The sequence below is a fragment of the Mauremys reevesii genome, linkage group 2, assembly GCF_016161935.1.
Source record: "Mauremys reevesii isolate NIE-2019 linkage group 2, ASM1616193v1, whole genome shotgun sequence".
NCBI classification, from domain to species: Eukaryota; Metazoa; Chordata; order Testudines; family Geoemydidae; genus Mauremys; species Mauremys reevesii.
Genome location: NC_052624.1, coordinates 253,153,039 through 253,167,259, shown reverse-complemented (window position 1 = coordinate 253,167,259; position 14,221 = coordinate 253,153,039). Strand labels below are relative to the sequence as shown.

The following is a 14,221-nucleotide window of genomic DNA, read 5'->3' as shown; positions in this document are numbered from 1 at the left end:
CTAAGTGGAACAGCGAATAACCCAAGAATAAAGTTTTATAGTTGTACAGAAAAAGTACTTGGCATTAAGGCACTAATATAAAATACTACTAATACCAAAAAAAAATAATCTGTGCTAAATCTTTAGTTGCTTATTTGGCCAAAATGAAACAAGGATAGACCCACAATACTTATGATGGAACACTTTCTGAAATTTTTGCCCAAAGCTACAAGGAGTAAACCTCAATTCACCACTCTGCAAAGTAAATTCCAGTACAGCTGCTGATTTGGGAATATACAAAACACACTAAATATAATCACAGCTTCTGATCTTTTGTCTTTAACTAACTCCTAAACACTTTAACCTAGCTATGGCTAACTTTATTGATATTGTTACAGCACTGAGTGGTCCATGCACTGGAACCCAAGAAGTTGGTTATTTCTGTTAGGACAGAAAAATAAGTGGATGGCAAATGTAGGCTTATTAAATTATCCTAATCTACTTTTCTTTACAAATGTACAATTCCTGATAATAGGATATGAACAGACAGCACAACTCCTCACAGCAACTCTCCCTGGCTATCGTCCAGAGTCAGAGTAATGTTCTCAAACCTCATGCACCATGGGCCTGATTCACAACTGCCTTGTACTTTGCATAATCATCTACACCTATGCAGAGTGAGTATAAAATGCTGCCATATTAGAATGGTACCATTTTACATCCACCTTGAACTGTGTATGCACAGACTACACAAAGTACAAAGCAGTGGTGAATCAAGCCCACCCCAAACTATTAAAATCCCTAAAAAAAATAGAGCAAGTAATTTTGTTGACTAAAACTCTTATTTTATATAGTCTATACGAGGATTAGAGAAGTAGATATATATCCCCATCACTCAAACCATTCAACTCCCAGACTTGAATTTTGCTAGTTAGAGAGGTCAAAAGCTGATCATCTTCAGAGATAGTCTATGTTAAAACTACTAAGATCATTGCATTTCTGGGTTATGCTGTTAAATGCATTCATATAATTTTAGGCGGTATACTCTCTTCATTTGCTCATTAATGTTAACAGGAATTCTGTAGTGTCCTGGGTAGAATACACTTCTGTAAACTGTAAATGTTGTACATATTTAGGAGAAATCCTGCCTTTTTAAAAATTGTTTTTATTGCAGTTTTATTACTATTACATATATTAGAAAAGTATACATTTGAAACATGCAATAATCAGTAAAACCAATCTCTACCCAACTTTTGTTTATTGTTAGAGTTGCAAAGGACCATTATACACATTATCAGCAGGATCTGTGTCACATTTTTGAGCAATGTAGAGAATGTTTAAATAACTCACCACCCTCTGTTAGGGCTTAATGAGAGAAATCTTGCCAAACAGTTGGATGACATTACTGACATTACACAAATTAGACACAGTCCTAAAGCCTATTTTTGCAGGTGAGATATAACAGATGAATATCTATACGACCCCAGCCAGCACAAAGAACATTATTTAAACAGACCCCTGCTGCCAAGGTTTCGTCCCAAACACTCTCCTAGATATAGTGCAAGTTTCACAATATAGTGGGGACTGCAGATGTTTTCAAACAGTTCCAGATACACATTTGTAACTCCAGCTGAAGCAATGGTGCCATTGGGTTTTACTATTCTGACTATATCGGAAACACTCAACGAAGTCAAAAGAGGAATAGTTTTAAAGCTCCATTCAGTCACTTCAGTCAAATATTCAGGTTGCGTTAGGCTCTGACTCTAATAGGTCTAGTAAATGTCAGCCTGCCTGCAGATCTTTTCTAATTTTCGACCTTGGTTTTCCTGGTAGACTTGGGTCCCAGAATGTGCAAGCTATGTTTCAGTCACATTTTTTTCAGCATTTTTTTAAAGAAGATCTAGACATTTATGTCGCACTCATCGCCACGGTATCTGACTGCAGTTGGTTAAGTCCACTTGGGGATGAGGACTCACGTACAAGCTGCCTGAAATCACCTCCAGCTCTGCCAGAACAGCTGTAAAAGCAGGTGACGCTGACCATGGAGGGGCTAAGTCCAAGGCAACTGAGAGCTTTGCTGATTCAGTGCATCTTCTAGGCAGCTTTGCCAAGCTGCTCTTTAACATCATACACCAATATCACAATACTATTAAGAAGAGGAAGTAAAGGTGTTTTTATGAAAAAAGCCAAACTGCAAAAAGCTGGGAGTTCAGAGTGGAAGGGGCTGGGTGGGGTGTTTTTATGAACAAGTGCAAGGGACTGGGTGGGGTGTTTTTATGAAAAAACAAAGCCCAAGCTGAATCCCTTATACTCCGACGGGGAGGGTCTGGCATGCGGGGGCGGGGGGGGGGGGGAAGGCAGGGAGATGCCTGGGTCCTCTGGGAAAGGTTGCAAGGGGAGGAGGTCCCCAGTCCAAAGGGGTGTAGGATAAGAAGGCATGGGGAGGGCTTCTGGGGGGAAAATGGGGCGCAGCCTCCTAATCAGAATAATCGCTTTTTACTATGTTAGAATGTGTTTCTCTTAACCAGGCTAGATTCACTGGTGCACTCCAGTTCCTATGCCACATTTTGACAATCGAAACCTGGTCTGATCAGCCAGTTAAAGTGGGGGCTTGTCTACACTACAGACATTACTACAGCACATTTATGGTGCTGCAGCTGTTCTGATAGAGCGCAATAGCACAGACATGCTACAGTGGCGGAAGGTGTTTTTCTGTCACTGCAGTTAATCCACCCCACGAATGAATTCTTCCTTTACGCTAGCAGTGTCTCTACCAGGGCTTAGGTTGGCTTAACTAGTTCACAGCCCTAAGCAACGTAATTAGATCAACCTAAGTGTTAGGTGTAGACCAGGCCTGGGTTAATGAAATGGCAAAAAGTAGGTGGAGTATACCAATGAACATGTCCCTATATGGGGAAGGATCAAATCCTACCCAAACATTGTGTGTATCTCAGTGGTATTTAGAAAATGTTTCAGTTGTTGGTAAGGGCTGGCTTTCTATCTAGGTCAGGTAACATTTCTATGATATGGAAGCACACATACCATCGGTGCCTGACTTAGGCCTTGTCTAGACTGATGGCGGCATTGCTGGCATGTAAGATATGTGAAGTTACACACTGCAGTAAAAATCAGGCTGGGTCCACACTGTGGTATGTAGCTACTTGTGGTAGTGAAAATCAGGCCTTCCTTCTGCCAGAGCCCAGAAAAGGCTTAGAAAACTCAAACTCACCATTTTTACATCATGGAATAATCTCACACAAACTCAAGTCACAGGGTGAATTCCTGAGTTCTATGAAGTCAGTGTCAAAATTCCCATTCATTTCAATGGGGCCAGGATTTCATATTCAAAAGTGGCTGGATTAGACAGGTGGAGATTGTCACCCAAACCCTTCCCCATGCTAAATGTGATTTAATTTTGTTCCAAATATCAAACACTTCTTTCAGTAGGGGATAAACTTTAACTTTCAGTTAGTGTGACACAGTAATGCTAAAAAAAATTCCTTTGATAGCATCTATATGTGACTCAGGCTTTTCTCTAATACCATATGGATGTCTACTGATGTGTGTGTGTCTACCATACACTTCTCCCTGGCTTAGGGTGACCAGATGTCCCGATTTTATAGGGACAGTCCCGATTTTTGGGTCTTTTTCTTATAGAGGCTCCTATTACCCCCCACCCCCTGTCCCGATTTTTCACATTTGCTGTCTGGTCACCCTACCCTGGCTGTCTAATCTAGAATTAGCTTCTTAATAATGTTTTTTACTATACATACCATAGATAAACATAATAATGAAATAAAATGTTATTCAGAATAAATAACTGGCTGAAACTTCAATGTCCACACAGATTCTTCAACATAGAGGCAACTAGGAAACATAAAGCACTCTGTATACCGGAAAAGTTGCTCAATTTCTTATCTCTTATTCATGATTGTTACAATCATTATATCTCAGCAATACAATTTACATCATAAATTGACTAAGGGCTAGCTTTTCCAGTCTGATAAGTGGCGCAAAGTAGTCTTAAAGTGGCTGAAGATTGCCAGTGGAGAATTCTTCCTGTGCAGGGGAATTCTGAGTTACCTCTACCACCTTCTATGCCCAACTGCCACCCCCTGGGGGCATTCTTGCAGACAGGCTGGGTGCACGGGGGGATGTGGTAAAGTAGAGTAAGCTTTGTTACACCCAATTGTCCACTGTCATAAATTCTCTGCCTATGGGCAGGACCTAACTTGCACTGAGGGTCAAGTGATTCTGAATCAGGGAGCGCCCTGTGTCCATCCTTCTCTACTATATTTGAGCATAACTTGGATGTAATGGGGAGTCAGGAACTAAATCTTTCTATAATCAATTTCCATTGGGCTATGTTCTCTCAAACATGGTATTAAAAATAGTAGCTTAACTCTTATTAATAAGTTTGATTGACTTACACTTTGATCACTTCTAAAATGAAGATTATTATCCACATTGTATCTTTCCAGATGTAAAAATACATATATGTGTATTCAGTTCAATGGTTTATGGACCAAAGGTCCTCCAGTCAGTTTCACAAATCCACACAAATGTCCTGAAAGACAGATTTTCCATTTGTACTAGTATATCTGATTTAGCTGAAAATTTTTGTAAAAGCTCATATGGTGAGACATCTATCTTTTGCCTACGCACCACATGCAGCAGTTATTTCACCTCAGGGCTGGAACAGTTTACTCATGAAATGAGTTTGGGATCTGCCTTTTCAGATGACTGCATACAAAGATCATGGAGGGGAGAGGTTGTTTGCTCACTTTGGATCAAACCACACCTACTTATGGGATCTGACAGCACATGAAAGTAATGATATAAAATGTGTCAGAATATGGCAGATCCTGATCTGTGTGCAGAGGCTACTTGGAGCCCATCAAATACATCTAATGTTTATTTGCACAGATTCACTGAGTGTGTTTGAGAGATGAATTTGACTTCCACGCCTTTTCATTCCCTTTATAACCTCATGTGTATCCAAAATATCAGGCAGAAGAAACCCAAATTCACACAAATTCTGTGGGAAACATATTTCAATGTTTTCATTTAAATTACATGAGAATCATTGTCATATATGGTTGAACTCTGAATATGATCAGTTATTAGAGATTAACAAAACACTGAAAAGTGTACATACATTTTTTTTTGTTCTGATAGAGAGTCAAAAACAACCCGGATGGGAAAATATACAAACTGATATTACAAAGTAAGTAAAGGAAGGACTGTATATATGCCAATTAATTTTTAATTAGATATTCTAGTTGTTCCTCTACTGACTTACTATCCATTCACTGGAAAAGTTCTTTAAGGTGGTTGAAATTTCATTAAAATACCAATCATCAGTTTTTAACACACAAAGGCACTTACTGAATAGTAATTATTTACCTAGAGAAACTAAGTAAGTAGGCCAAAATAAAATAACTAGGTGCACAGTACCATGTTGATGAGACAGGATACATATAATAATTGTAACCCATGCTAGAAAATGGAAGAATAACTGTTCTGAAATGTACAGAGATGTTCTTTTAAAAGAAAAACTAAATACATTCAGCATAATTGATGGTAATTTAATTGCTTTAAAAACAGCATGTTTTTAACAAGAAATTTTTGGAGCATATTTTAATTACTATTTCTGAAGACATAAACCTTAAATTCCTTGTGATAAATGCCAATTACATTTAAAATAGTTCTACCTGTAAAATTATGAAAATGCCCATTTTTTTTTCTGAAGTCAATTTTCAGAACATGAGCTCAAGAAAAATCATTTGTAGCCTAGCAAGAATTTGGTATTATGCGTTAGTACATACATTTTCTATGCGTACACTCCAAATGGTAAATGATAAAAAGATACAATTTTGTTTTCAGGTTCTGTGTTAATTAGGTAGCTCAGTTTTCCTAATTTTCCATTATAATTATCTATTTTAACTACAGTCAAATCTGAGTTGAATTAATTTACTACTGTTATTTGGAAAAAATATATTTCCAGTATTTTTCATGTAAGGGTCTGATCCTGTAACTCACATAAGTAAATCATATTTATGCTAGTAGCCCTACTGAATTAACTGGGGTTACTTTCATGAACGGAGATTATTTACATGAGCCAGCATTTACAGAATCTGGCTCTAAAACTAGGTCTTCTGCCTACATCCATGGAATGAATTACTAAGGAAATGTTAAACAGGGACCGTATTTAATTATTCAAACCGGACTGGAACTGTTTTGGAACTGGTGTGTTAACTTCAGAGTAAGAACTGGTGGCAAGCTCAATATTGCCAACAGAGTCTTAGAAGACTGTATTTACTGCTCTCCAGACAGTTTACTCAAGAAAATAAAACCGAAAAACCCAGGAACACTTTCCTGTATAAATAATACTTAGCAAATGATCTAATGTCAAAATTACTCTTAACGGTTTCATTGACCATGTAAAAGGCTTCTTCTAAATTACAGCTCAGTGCTGATTTACAAAGCAGCGTGTCATTAATTACACTCTTAACACAAAGAATTCCGAGCGCATTATTATTTGTAATAACACATAACAGATTCAATTATATATACTTGGGGGCGTTCAAAATGTAAACAGGAAGCAATTTAAAAGTGGGAAACAATCTACCGTCGAGGTCCTCGCACTATGCTCATCTGAATGGGGAAAAACGAAGCTTGACTGTTAAGCACTGAGCTGGTTTTGCACGTTAGTGCCTCATAAGAGCCCAACCACCGCTTTACACAGCGAAGTGACACTTTTCCCCGCTTGCGGGTTACAGGGCCAACCCCCACCCTCGGCCCAGCGCTCCCCGGCCAGCACGGGGCATGGCACCGCGCTCCCCACCCGGAGCTCCCGGCGCACGGCGCTGCGCGCTGCCTGAGCTCACGCCTGCCCCGGGGACCACCCCAGCTCTGGCTGTCACCCCGGGGGTCAGGGCATCCCGCGCCGGGGCCGGCGACTCCCCCGTACCGCTCCTGGGAGTTGGCTAAACCGCCCGCCCGGGGCGTCCCCGCGCCCGGCTCCTCACCGCCATCGTCCTCCTCCTCCTCCAGGGAGCTCATGCAGGGGAAGTAGACGGCGAGCGCCTCGAAGGAGGCGGAGAGGCTGCTCCGGCTCGGGGACCTCTGCACGCTGCGCCCCGCGCGCGGCCCCTGCCGGCCCATCCTGCCTTTGGCGCGGTACAAGAAGCGAGGCGTCTTGGCGGCTTCGCAGCCGGGCAGCGGGGAGGGGGCAGGCGGCCCCTTTCCCCGGGCTCCGGGGCTCGGCGGGCGCACAGGGAGCGCCCGGCCCCGCCAGGCAGCAGGCGACCGCGCTCCCGGGCGTGGCGCTAGACCCAGCGCCTCTCTGCCCTCAGCGGCTCTGCGGCTGGCTCAGGGGAGAGCGAGCGAGCGAGCGGCGTCCAGCCGAGCCGGGAACTAGCCCTCAGCGAGCCCTGCCGCCGGGACTGCTGCTGCCGGTCGGAGCCAAAGCCAGGTCATGTGCAGCGCGCCCGGGTCGCAGCTGGGAGTCAGCACTGACCGCTCCGTGCGGGGTGAAGGCAGGAGCCCAGCCAGCCCCGGCTCTGCTGGCGCCCAGCAAACTCTCTGTCGACTCCCCTCGCTGTTAATAGTTAAGCTAGCGAGTGAGTCCCCTAAACCCAGAAGATGAAGCAGCGGGAAAAGGGCCGCGGGCTAAGAGGAGACAGTGCTAGAGAGAGCAGCTGGTGTCAAGGTTTTTCTTTTATCACATTTGTGTCTACTTTACTTTTTCGATAGGGGGCTCCCAGGGAGCAGCACTACTGCCTCTGCTCATTCACTAAATGTCATGTGTCTTGTCAGCACTCAGGGCGTGGACGTCATTGGTTGTTAGTCTACACCGGGGTTCTGAAACTGGGGATCGGGACCCCTCGGGGGTCATGAGGTTATTACATGGGGGGGGGGTCACAAGTTATCAGCCTCCACCCCAAACCCCACTTTGCCTCCAGCATTTATAATGGTGTTAAATATATAAAAAAGTGTTTTTAATTTATAAGGCAGGGATCACACTCAGAGGCTTGCTGTGTGAAAGGGGTCACCAGTACAATAGTTTGAGAATCACTGGTCTACACTTTTCACCCCAACTTTGTTAAATGGTATCAGAACATATAGAATGTCTCCTTGGTGGTGCAATCTGTTAGCATTATTAATAGACTATATAGTACTTTGATATGAAGTAATATGCAGTATTTGGGGGAGAGATCGCTCAGGGGTCTGAGTATGGGGCTCCTAAACCCAGAGTTGTGTGTTCAATTCTTGAGGGGGCTATTTAGGGATCTGGAGTAAAATCAGTATTTGGTCCTGTTAATGAAGGCAGGGGCTAGGTTCAGGTCCCTTCCAGCTCTATGAGATAGGTGTATCTCCATATATTCAAAGCACTGGCTATCTTAAAAAAGGGCTATTTACTATTGTAAAACTTTCACTGTATTTAGTGAATTATTATACAACAATCTGCGACAATGCAAAAGATGCATCAAGTTGACAAAACTGCTTTAGAACTCATACAAGTGGAGCTTTCTGAGTGGCTATTTTATACCTATATATATATAATGCCCAGTAAATGAAACATTAACAGTTTTTAATGTTATGTATTAACTCCTCAATAATAAATTATTATTATATAGGGTCTGAATGCAAAATGCCTAACTGATGTTCATGCAAGATGCTTATAGTATCAGGTCATTGGAGCAAATTTTTATTGGGTTGGTCTCTTGAAAGGAATATTCATGCCTAGTAATAAGAAGTTATAAATGGTCAATATTCTTCTTCTTCCACTATGGTAAAGAATCGCTTTTAGATGGAACATGTGATCCCTCTTTACTCATAAAAAGTGATTCTTGTGTATTTGTAATCATGTGCCACTAGCTATTTTTACAGTGTGCATCACATTTTTTATTTTCAAATCATTATAATCTAGTATTCCTAAGTTATGTTAGATAGGACCAAATAAAAAAAGAGAAAGAGCCAAATAAATGGAGAAAACCTTGCTCTTCTTCCGTGAGCAACTAAACAAGAAAAAAACGACATTAAAATTTCCACAAGAGCGTACACAATTGAATGTTAAAATGAGGCGATGGGTATGCCTACCCTGCAATGTAAACCCAGGGTTTGAAATCAGGCTCAAGCCTAACTTCTGTCTACACACAAATCACACTAACCCAGGGCTTGGTCCCAGGATCCCATGCAGGTGGAGGATCTGCACCTGACTCAAGTCAAAGCCCAGGGTTCAAGCCCTGTTGCTTTGCAATGTAGACGCAGCCCCACTGCACTCATGCTTTGGAAATCTGCCAAAAGTATTCCACAATCCCACAGTCTGACGTTCTTTGTCCTCTGGACAGTCAAGTTTTTCCACACCGTGCCATGAACAAAGGGCTAGAGGAGCCGCATTTTGGGAGAGCACTAGGAAGCCTGGAATATGAGTGGTTGGACTTAGGCCCGCAATGTTGGAGCCCCAGGTTGGGACCCAGGGTTCAGCAATTCCTAACCTAGGGTTACAAATGAGCGTAGATCCTGAAGCCCTAAGTTAACAAACCCAGGGTCTGCTAACTTGAAGTTTACTAACCCTGTGCTTACATTGCAGTGAAGACATACCCTGTGGCAAATTTTGTCTATAATAACACATGCTGCATTGATATTCAGCCACTCATATTACATTATTTTCCTTATATTTCACAAGGCTGTGTATCTCTATATTTTTATTAGAACAAAAAAAAACCCCACCCCAGATATTCCATGCAGTACATTTTAAATTATGCATATTCCTTGTCAATGATAAACCTACTTGAGCCTGTTTGTCATTTATGTTTAGACACCTCCTTCTCCCACCCCCTGTGCACCACTGGGGCAGCATAAAGGGGCTTTAAAGTGGGTGTAAATGTAATTTATGCCACTTCAAGGCCCCTTTTCACTTCCAGAGCTGTGTAAAGGTGCCATATATATTAGTTTCTATTATAAAATCATCAATAACATTTAAGGGTTAAATTCCACTGGGGGGACGGGGTGGGAATAGCAAGTAACAGATTGTACACATTATTGGTTCTTTCTATATAATTGGGATAACAGGTCTAATTTACCCAAATAATGGATTTGTCAGAGCTAACTGTGACAGAATTCTCTCTAGTTAATCCTCTCCACCTTGGACTATTCTGCATTATATTCAGTTACTTGTAAACGGCAGATAAACTTGGTTTCAAGCTAAGGATGGAATGCGAGTCAACATTTTTTGTTTGCAGCTCACTCTAAAATTTAAATCTGTCCTAAAATAAACTCTAAAATACAGTATTGAAATCAATGGCTAAAAGACTTGTGGGTCAAGTTTTCTACACCTTTACACCTGTCTTCAAATAAATGGTTGAAGCAGAGATGTAAAATGGCCTTTGTGTTTGCAGATCATTCTGCCTATTAATATAAACTAAAGTGCACTAAAAATAAAATATTTGATATGTGCAAATACTGCAAAATTCTGAACAGAATTGCCCATGGTTTGATTTATTTTAGTTTTCACTAAAGAGTCCTTTTGGGATATGGAATGTAAAAACAGTAAATCTTAGTTCCACTTCAGTTGAACTATCACTGATTTCCATAAAAAACTGTTGCATAAAAATGAAAAGAAATATGACAGGGACACAGAGGGGAAAAAAATCCCACTGGTTGAGCAACTACAACTGTGACTTTTACAGAAGCCAGGACAAACAATAGAATCTGCTTTCAAGCATGCCACAAGATTTACAACATTTTTAATCTATTTCTGCCATTTTCCCTAAAGCATTTCCAGGAAATTTGTAGCACACCTTTTGTATGACGAAAAAGAGACTATATAAGCTACTGGACAGAGTATGGAGTTGTGAGATAAGAATTCCAGAGTTCTAATACTGGTTCTACACTTGCAGATGTAGAGCGCTTTGAGTTAAACCAGCCTTCGTAGAGTGCAGTAGGGAAAATGCTGCAATCTGTCCACACTGACAGCTTCAAGCATACTGGTGTGGCCACATTTGTGGTACTTGCAGCAGCATTCGGAGTGGTGCATTATGGGCAGCTATCCCAGCATGCAATTAGCTGCAACGTACTTTTCAAATGGGAGGGGGGAGTGGAGTGTGACAGAGAGTGTATGGTGTGTAGATGGAGGGAGAGAGAGTGTGGTTTTGGGGGGCCGAGAACATGTTAGCATGCTGTCTTGTAAGTTCAGACAGCAGCAGACTTCCCCCTCCCCCCTGCCTCTCTCTCTCTCTCTCACACATAGCATTCCACAGTAATGGCTTGCATGCCGGCTGTCAGAAACGGAGCTTTGAAAGGGCATTTCTCCATTCCTACAGGAGTTCAAAACAATGACAAGAGTGGCCACTTGATTTAAGGGGATTATGGGACGTTTCCGGAGGCCGATCAGAGAGCAGTAACGCAACACCTCGTTCACACTGACGCCTGTGCATTGTAGCCTAGGCACAGCAAACGTTATTCCTCTTGCCGAGGTGGAGTACCAGCAGCGCTGTAGCCGTGGAGTCAAAGCACTCTACGTGCTTTGCCATTGTGGATGGGTAGTGAGCTAGTGTGCCTGGGGTTCCTTTATCGCGCTGTAACTTGCAAGTGTAGCCAAGCCCTTACTGTGTGCCATGGGCAAATTGTGTGTCTTCTCTATGAACAAATTTCCTCTTCTGTGAAATGGGTATATTATTAATATTTACCAGTAATTATTATCTCCATCTCACAGAAGAGATAGAGTTGGATAGATTATAACTAGTGCTTGTACTGAACTTTGAAAATATTTAACACAATTTTTTCAATCTTTCCTTGTAGGTCAAATTTTCTACACCTTTAATCATTTTTGCTGCTCTCTGCTGGATTTTTGGCAATTTGTCCACATCTTTCCAAAATGTGATGCTTAGAATTGGACACAGTACTACAGTTGAGGCCCTACGAGTGCTCAATAGAGTAGAAGAATTACTTCTAGTGTCTTGCCTACAATACTCCTGTTAATACATCCCAGAATGATTGGGTTTTTTTGCAACAGTATCACATTGTTGACTGATATTTAGTTTGTGATCCACTATAACCCCAGATCTCCTTCCTAGGCAGGCATTTCCCATTTTGTATTTGTGCTCAGGAACATAAGAATGGCCATACTGGGTCAGATCAAAGGTCCATCTAGCCCAGTGTCCTGTCTTCCGACAGCATCCAATGCCAGTTGCTTCAGAGGGAATGAACAGACTAGGAAATCGTCAAATGATCCACCCCCTGCTATTGCTATTGATTATTCCTTCCGATGTGTAGTACTTTGCATTTATCCATATTTAATTTCATCCTATTTATTTCAGACCATTTCTCCAGTTTCTCAATTTCTTTTTAATTTTAATCCTGTCCTCCAAAGTGCTTGCAACCCTCTCCCAACTTGGTATTGTCTGTAAGCTTTATAAGAGTACTCTCTATGCCATTACCCAAATAATTTATGAAGATATTGAATAGAACCAGACCCAGGACAGATCCCATGTAGCTCTGGGACAGACTATTAAACTTCCTTACTTTGGACCACATCCATGCTTCCCATGATTAAAACCACTGGGAGGAGGTCTGGGAGAGGAAATCTCTGCAAGGAAGCTTCCCTCCACCCGCCTCTAAAATCCTTCCTAATTATCTCATTAGGGAAGCCACTGCAAATCTTTTTGTCTCCTCCACACTTCGCAGATTTAGGAAACCATCTGCACTTCCCCCTCACTGTCTATGCCCCTCAACATTTCCCTACCTGTCTCCCTGGCGGTGGGGCTCCATTGGAGCTGCAATATGAAAGATTTCTCTTGACCATGGTTGCCTCCAGTTTCGTCTACATAGAAGATATAGCTGCCTAGATAATACTGTTATATGAGAAAGATAATTATGCCTAAGCCCTCTGGGACTTGAGAGAGTTCAATGTAACTCCACCCCTGGCCTGCCCCACCTCCGCACATTTTCCATGGCAGAGAACCCAACACTCATGGAACACCCTCCATGGCGTTTGTCAGGAGGAGATGTTGTAGTATTACAGAGGAGGCCAAGTCCCCTTCCATATGTAATGGGCCTCTTTCCACATGTTGGAGGGCCCCATCTATGTATGGATCTTATAGACACAGTCCAGACCTCATTATATATTTTATATGTTTTAACTGAGTTTTGTCCTGTAACCTGTTTGTCATTCCAGCTTCAGCCTTCACTAAGCAGCAGGGGCTGGTCTGGCTATAGGCAAAGTAGACAGTTGCCTAGGGCATCAGATTTCTGGGAAGCTGCCCAGAGCAGCGGAGTTGGCCCAGTTCACCCTCCATGACAGAGAGGCAGCTAGGCCAAATTTGAGTGGATTTGTGTGCCAGGTCACAGTGCCATTCACTAAAATTTGGGACAGAAGGGCAGCCAGGCCAAATCTGCTGCAGTAGGCCCAGACCTTGGCAGATTGTCTTGAGTGTCTTCAGACTGCCAATGCAGTTACAGAAGGAGAAAAGCATTTGTTTCTTACCATAAAGAAACCATTGGATAAAGGTCTGGAAGGGGGTTCACAGACTGATATAATAAGCTAATAGGAAAACAAAAAGAGAATACGGGAAGCCCGCAAGTACCTTATTCTTGAATATTAGAACAAAGGACTAAAAAATATTCACTGGAAAAAAACATTATTTGTGGTAATATTGTTTTAATTATAAACACAGTTAAATGTAGGAACAGCTAGATTTTGCCTGTAGCCTATTTACATTCAGTATCATGCTTACTGAGATGTAAACAAATTCTTACATTTGAAAGAGAAAAAACAGTCTCTCACACAAAGAGTCCATAAAATGTTGCCCACGTCATGTGGAATAGTGTTTGATGTGAACTGAATCTAACAGCATACACAGTGACTCACACCACTGAATACTTTCCTTCAGATTTTAGTCTGAGGAAAATAGTGCCGCTCATACCACTGAAAGCAACTAATGGCAGAACATTCATAATAGAAGTCAAAAACACTGACCAAATTCTTCCAATATATGAATATTGATTATCACTGGACAAAATGTAAATGCTTTCTTTGATAACTTTACGTTGGAACCAGGGGCGGCTCTACAAATTTGGCTGCCCCAAGCAATGCCGCCCGGAGCGCCGGGGCGGAGCGGACATGACGCGGGCGCTGCGGGCACGGAGGAGCTGGGTCGTCTGCTGGCTCTGCTCACTGGACTGGCCGCGCGGGGGGGGCTGCGCTCGGCGGGCGGTTCGGCTGAGCCTGTCGCCC

General features: G+C 42.2%; 1 protein-coding gene across 14 annotated transcripts in view; it reads right to left on the bottom strand.

Moving 5' to 3' along the window:
* The window catches only part of RIMS2 (regulating synaptic membrane exocytosis 2), a 787,778-nt gene that overhangs the window by 10,315 nt on the left and 763,242 nt on the right, over positions 1-14,221 (bottom strand). The window contains exon 1 of one of the 14 annotated variants that reach the window (XM_039525816.1): positions 7,011-7,367. The exons of the other annotated variants lie outside the window; for them this stretch is intronic. Within the exon in view, the coding sequence (XP_039381750.1) occupies positions 7,011-7,146 (136 nt within the window). The 5' untranslated portion in view covers positions 7,147-7,367. Of the gene's footprint in view, positions 1-7,010; positions 7,368-14,221 lie in introns of those variants that run through there. 14 annotated transcript variants of the gene reach the window in all.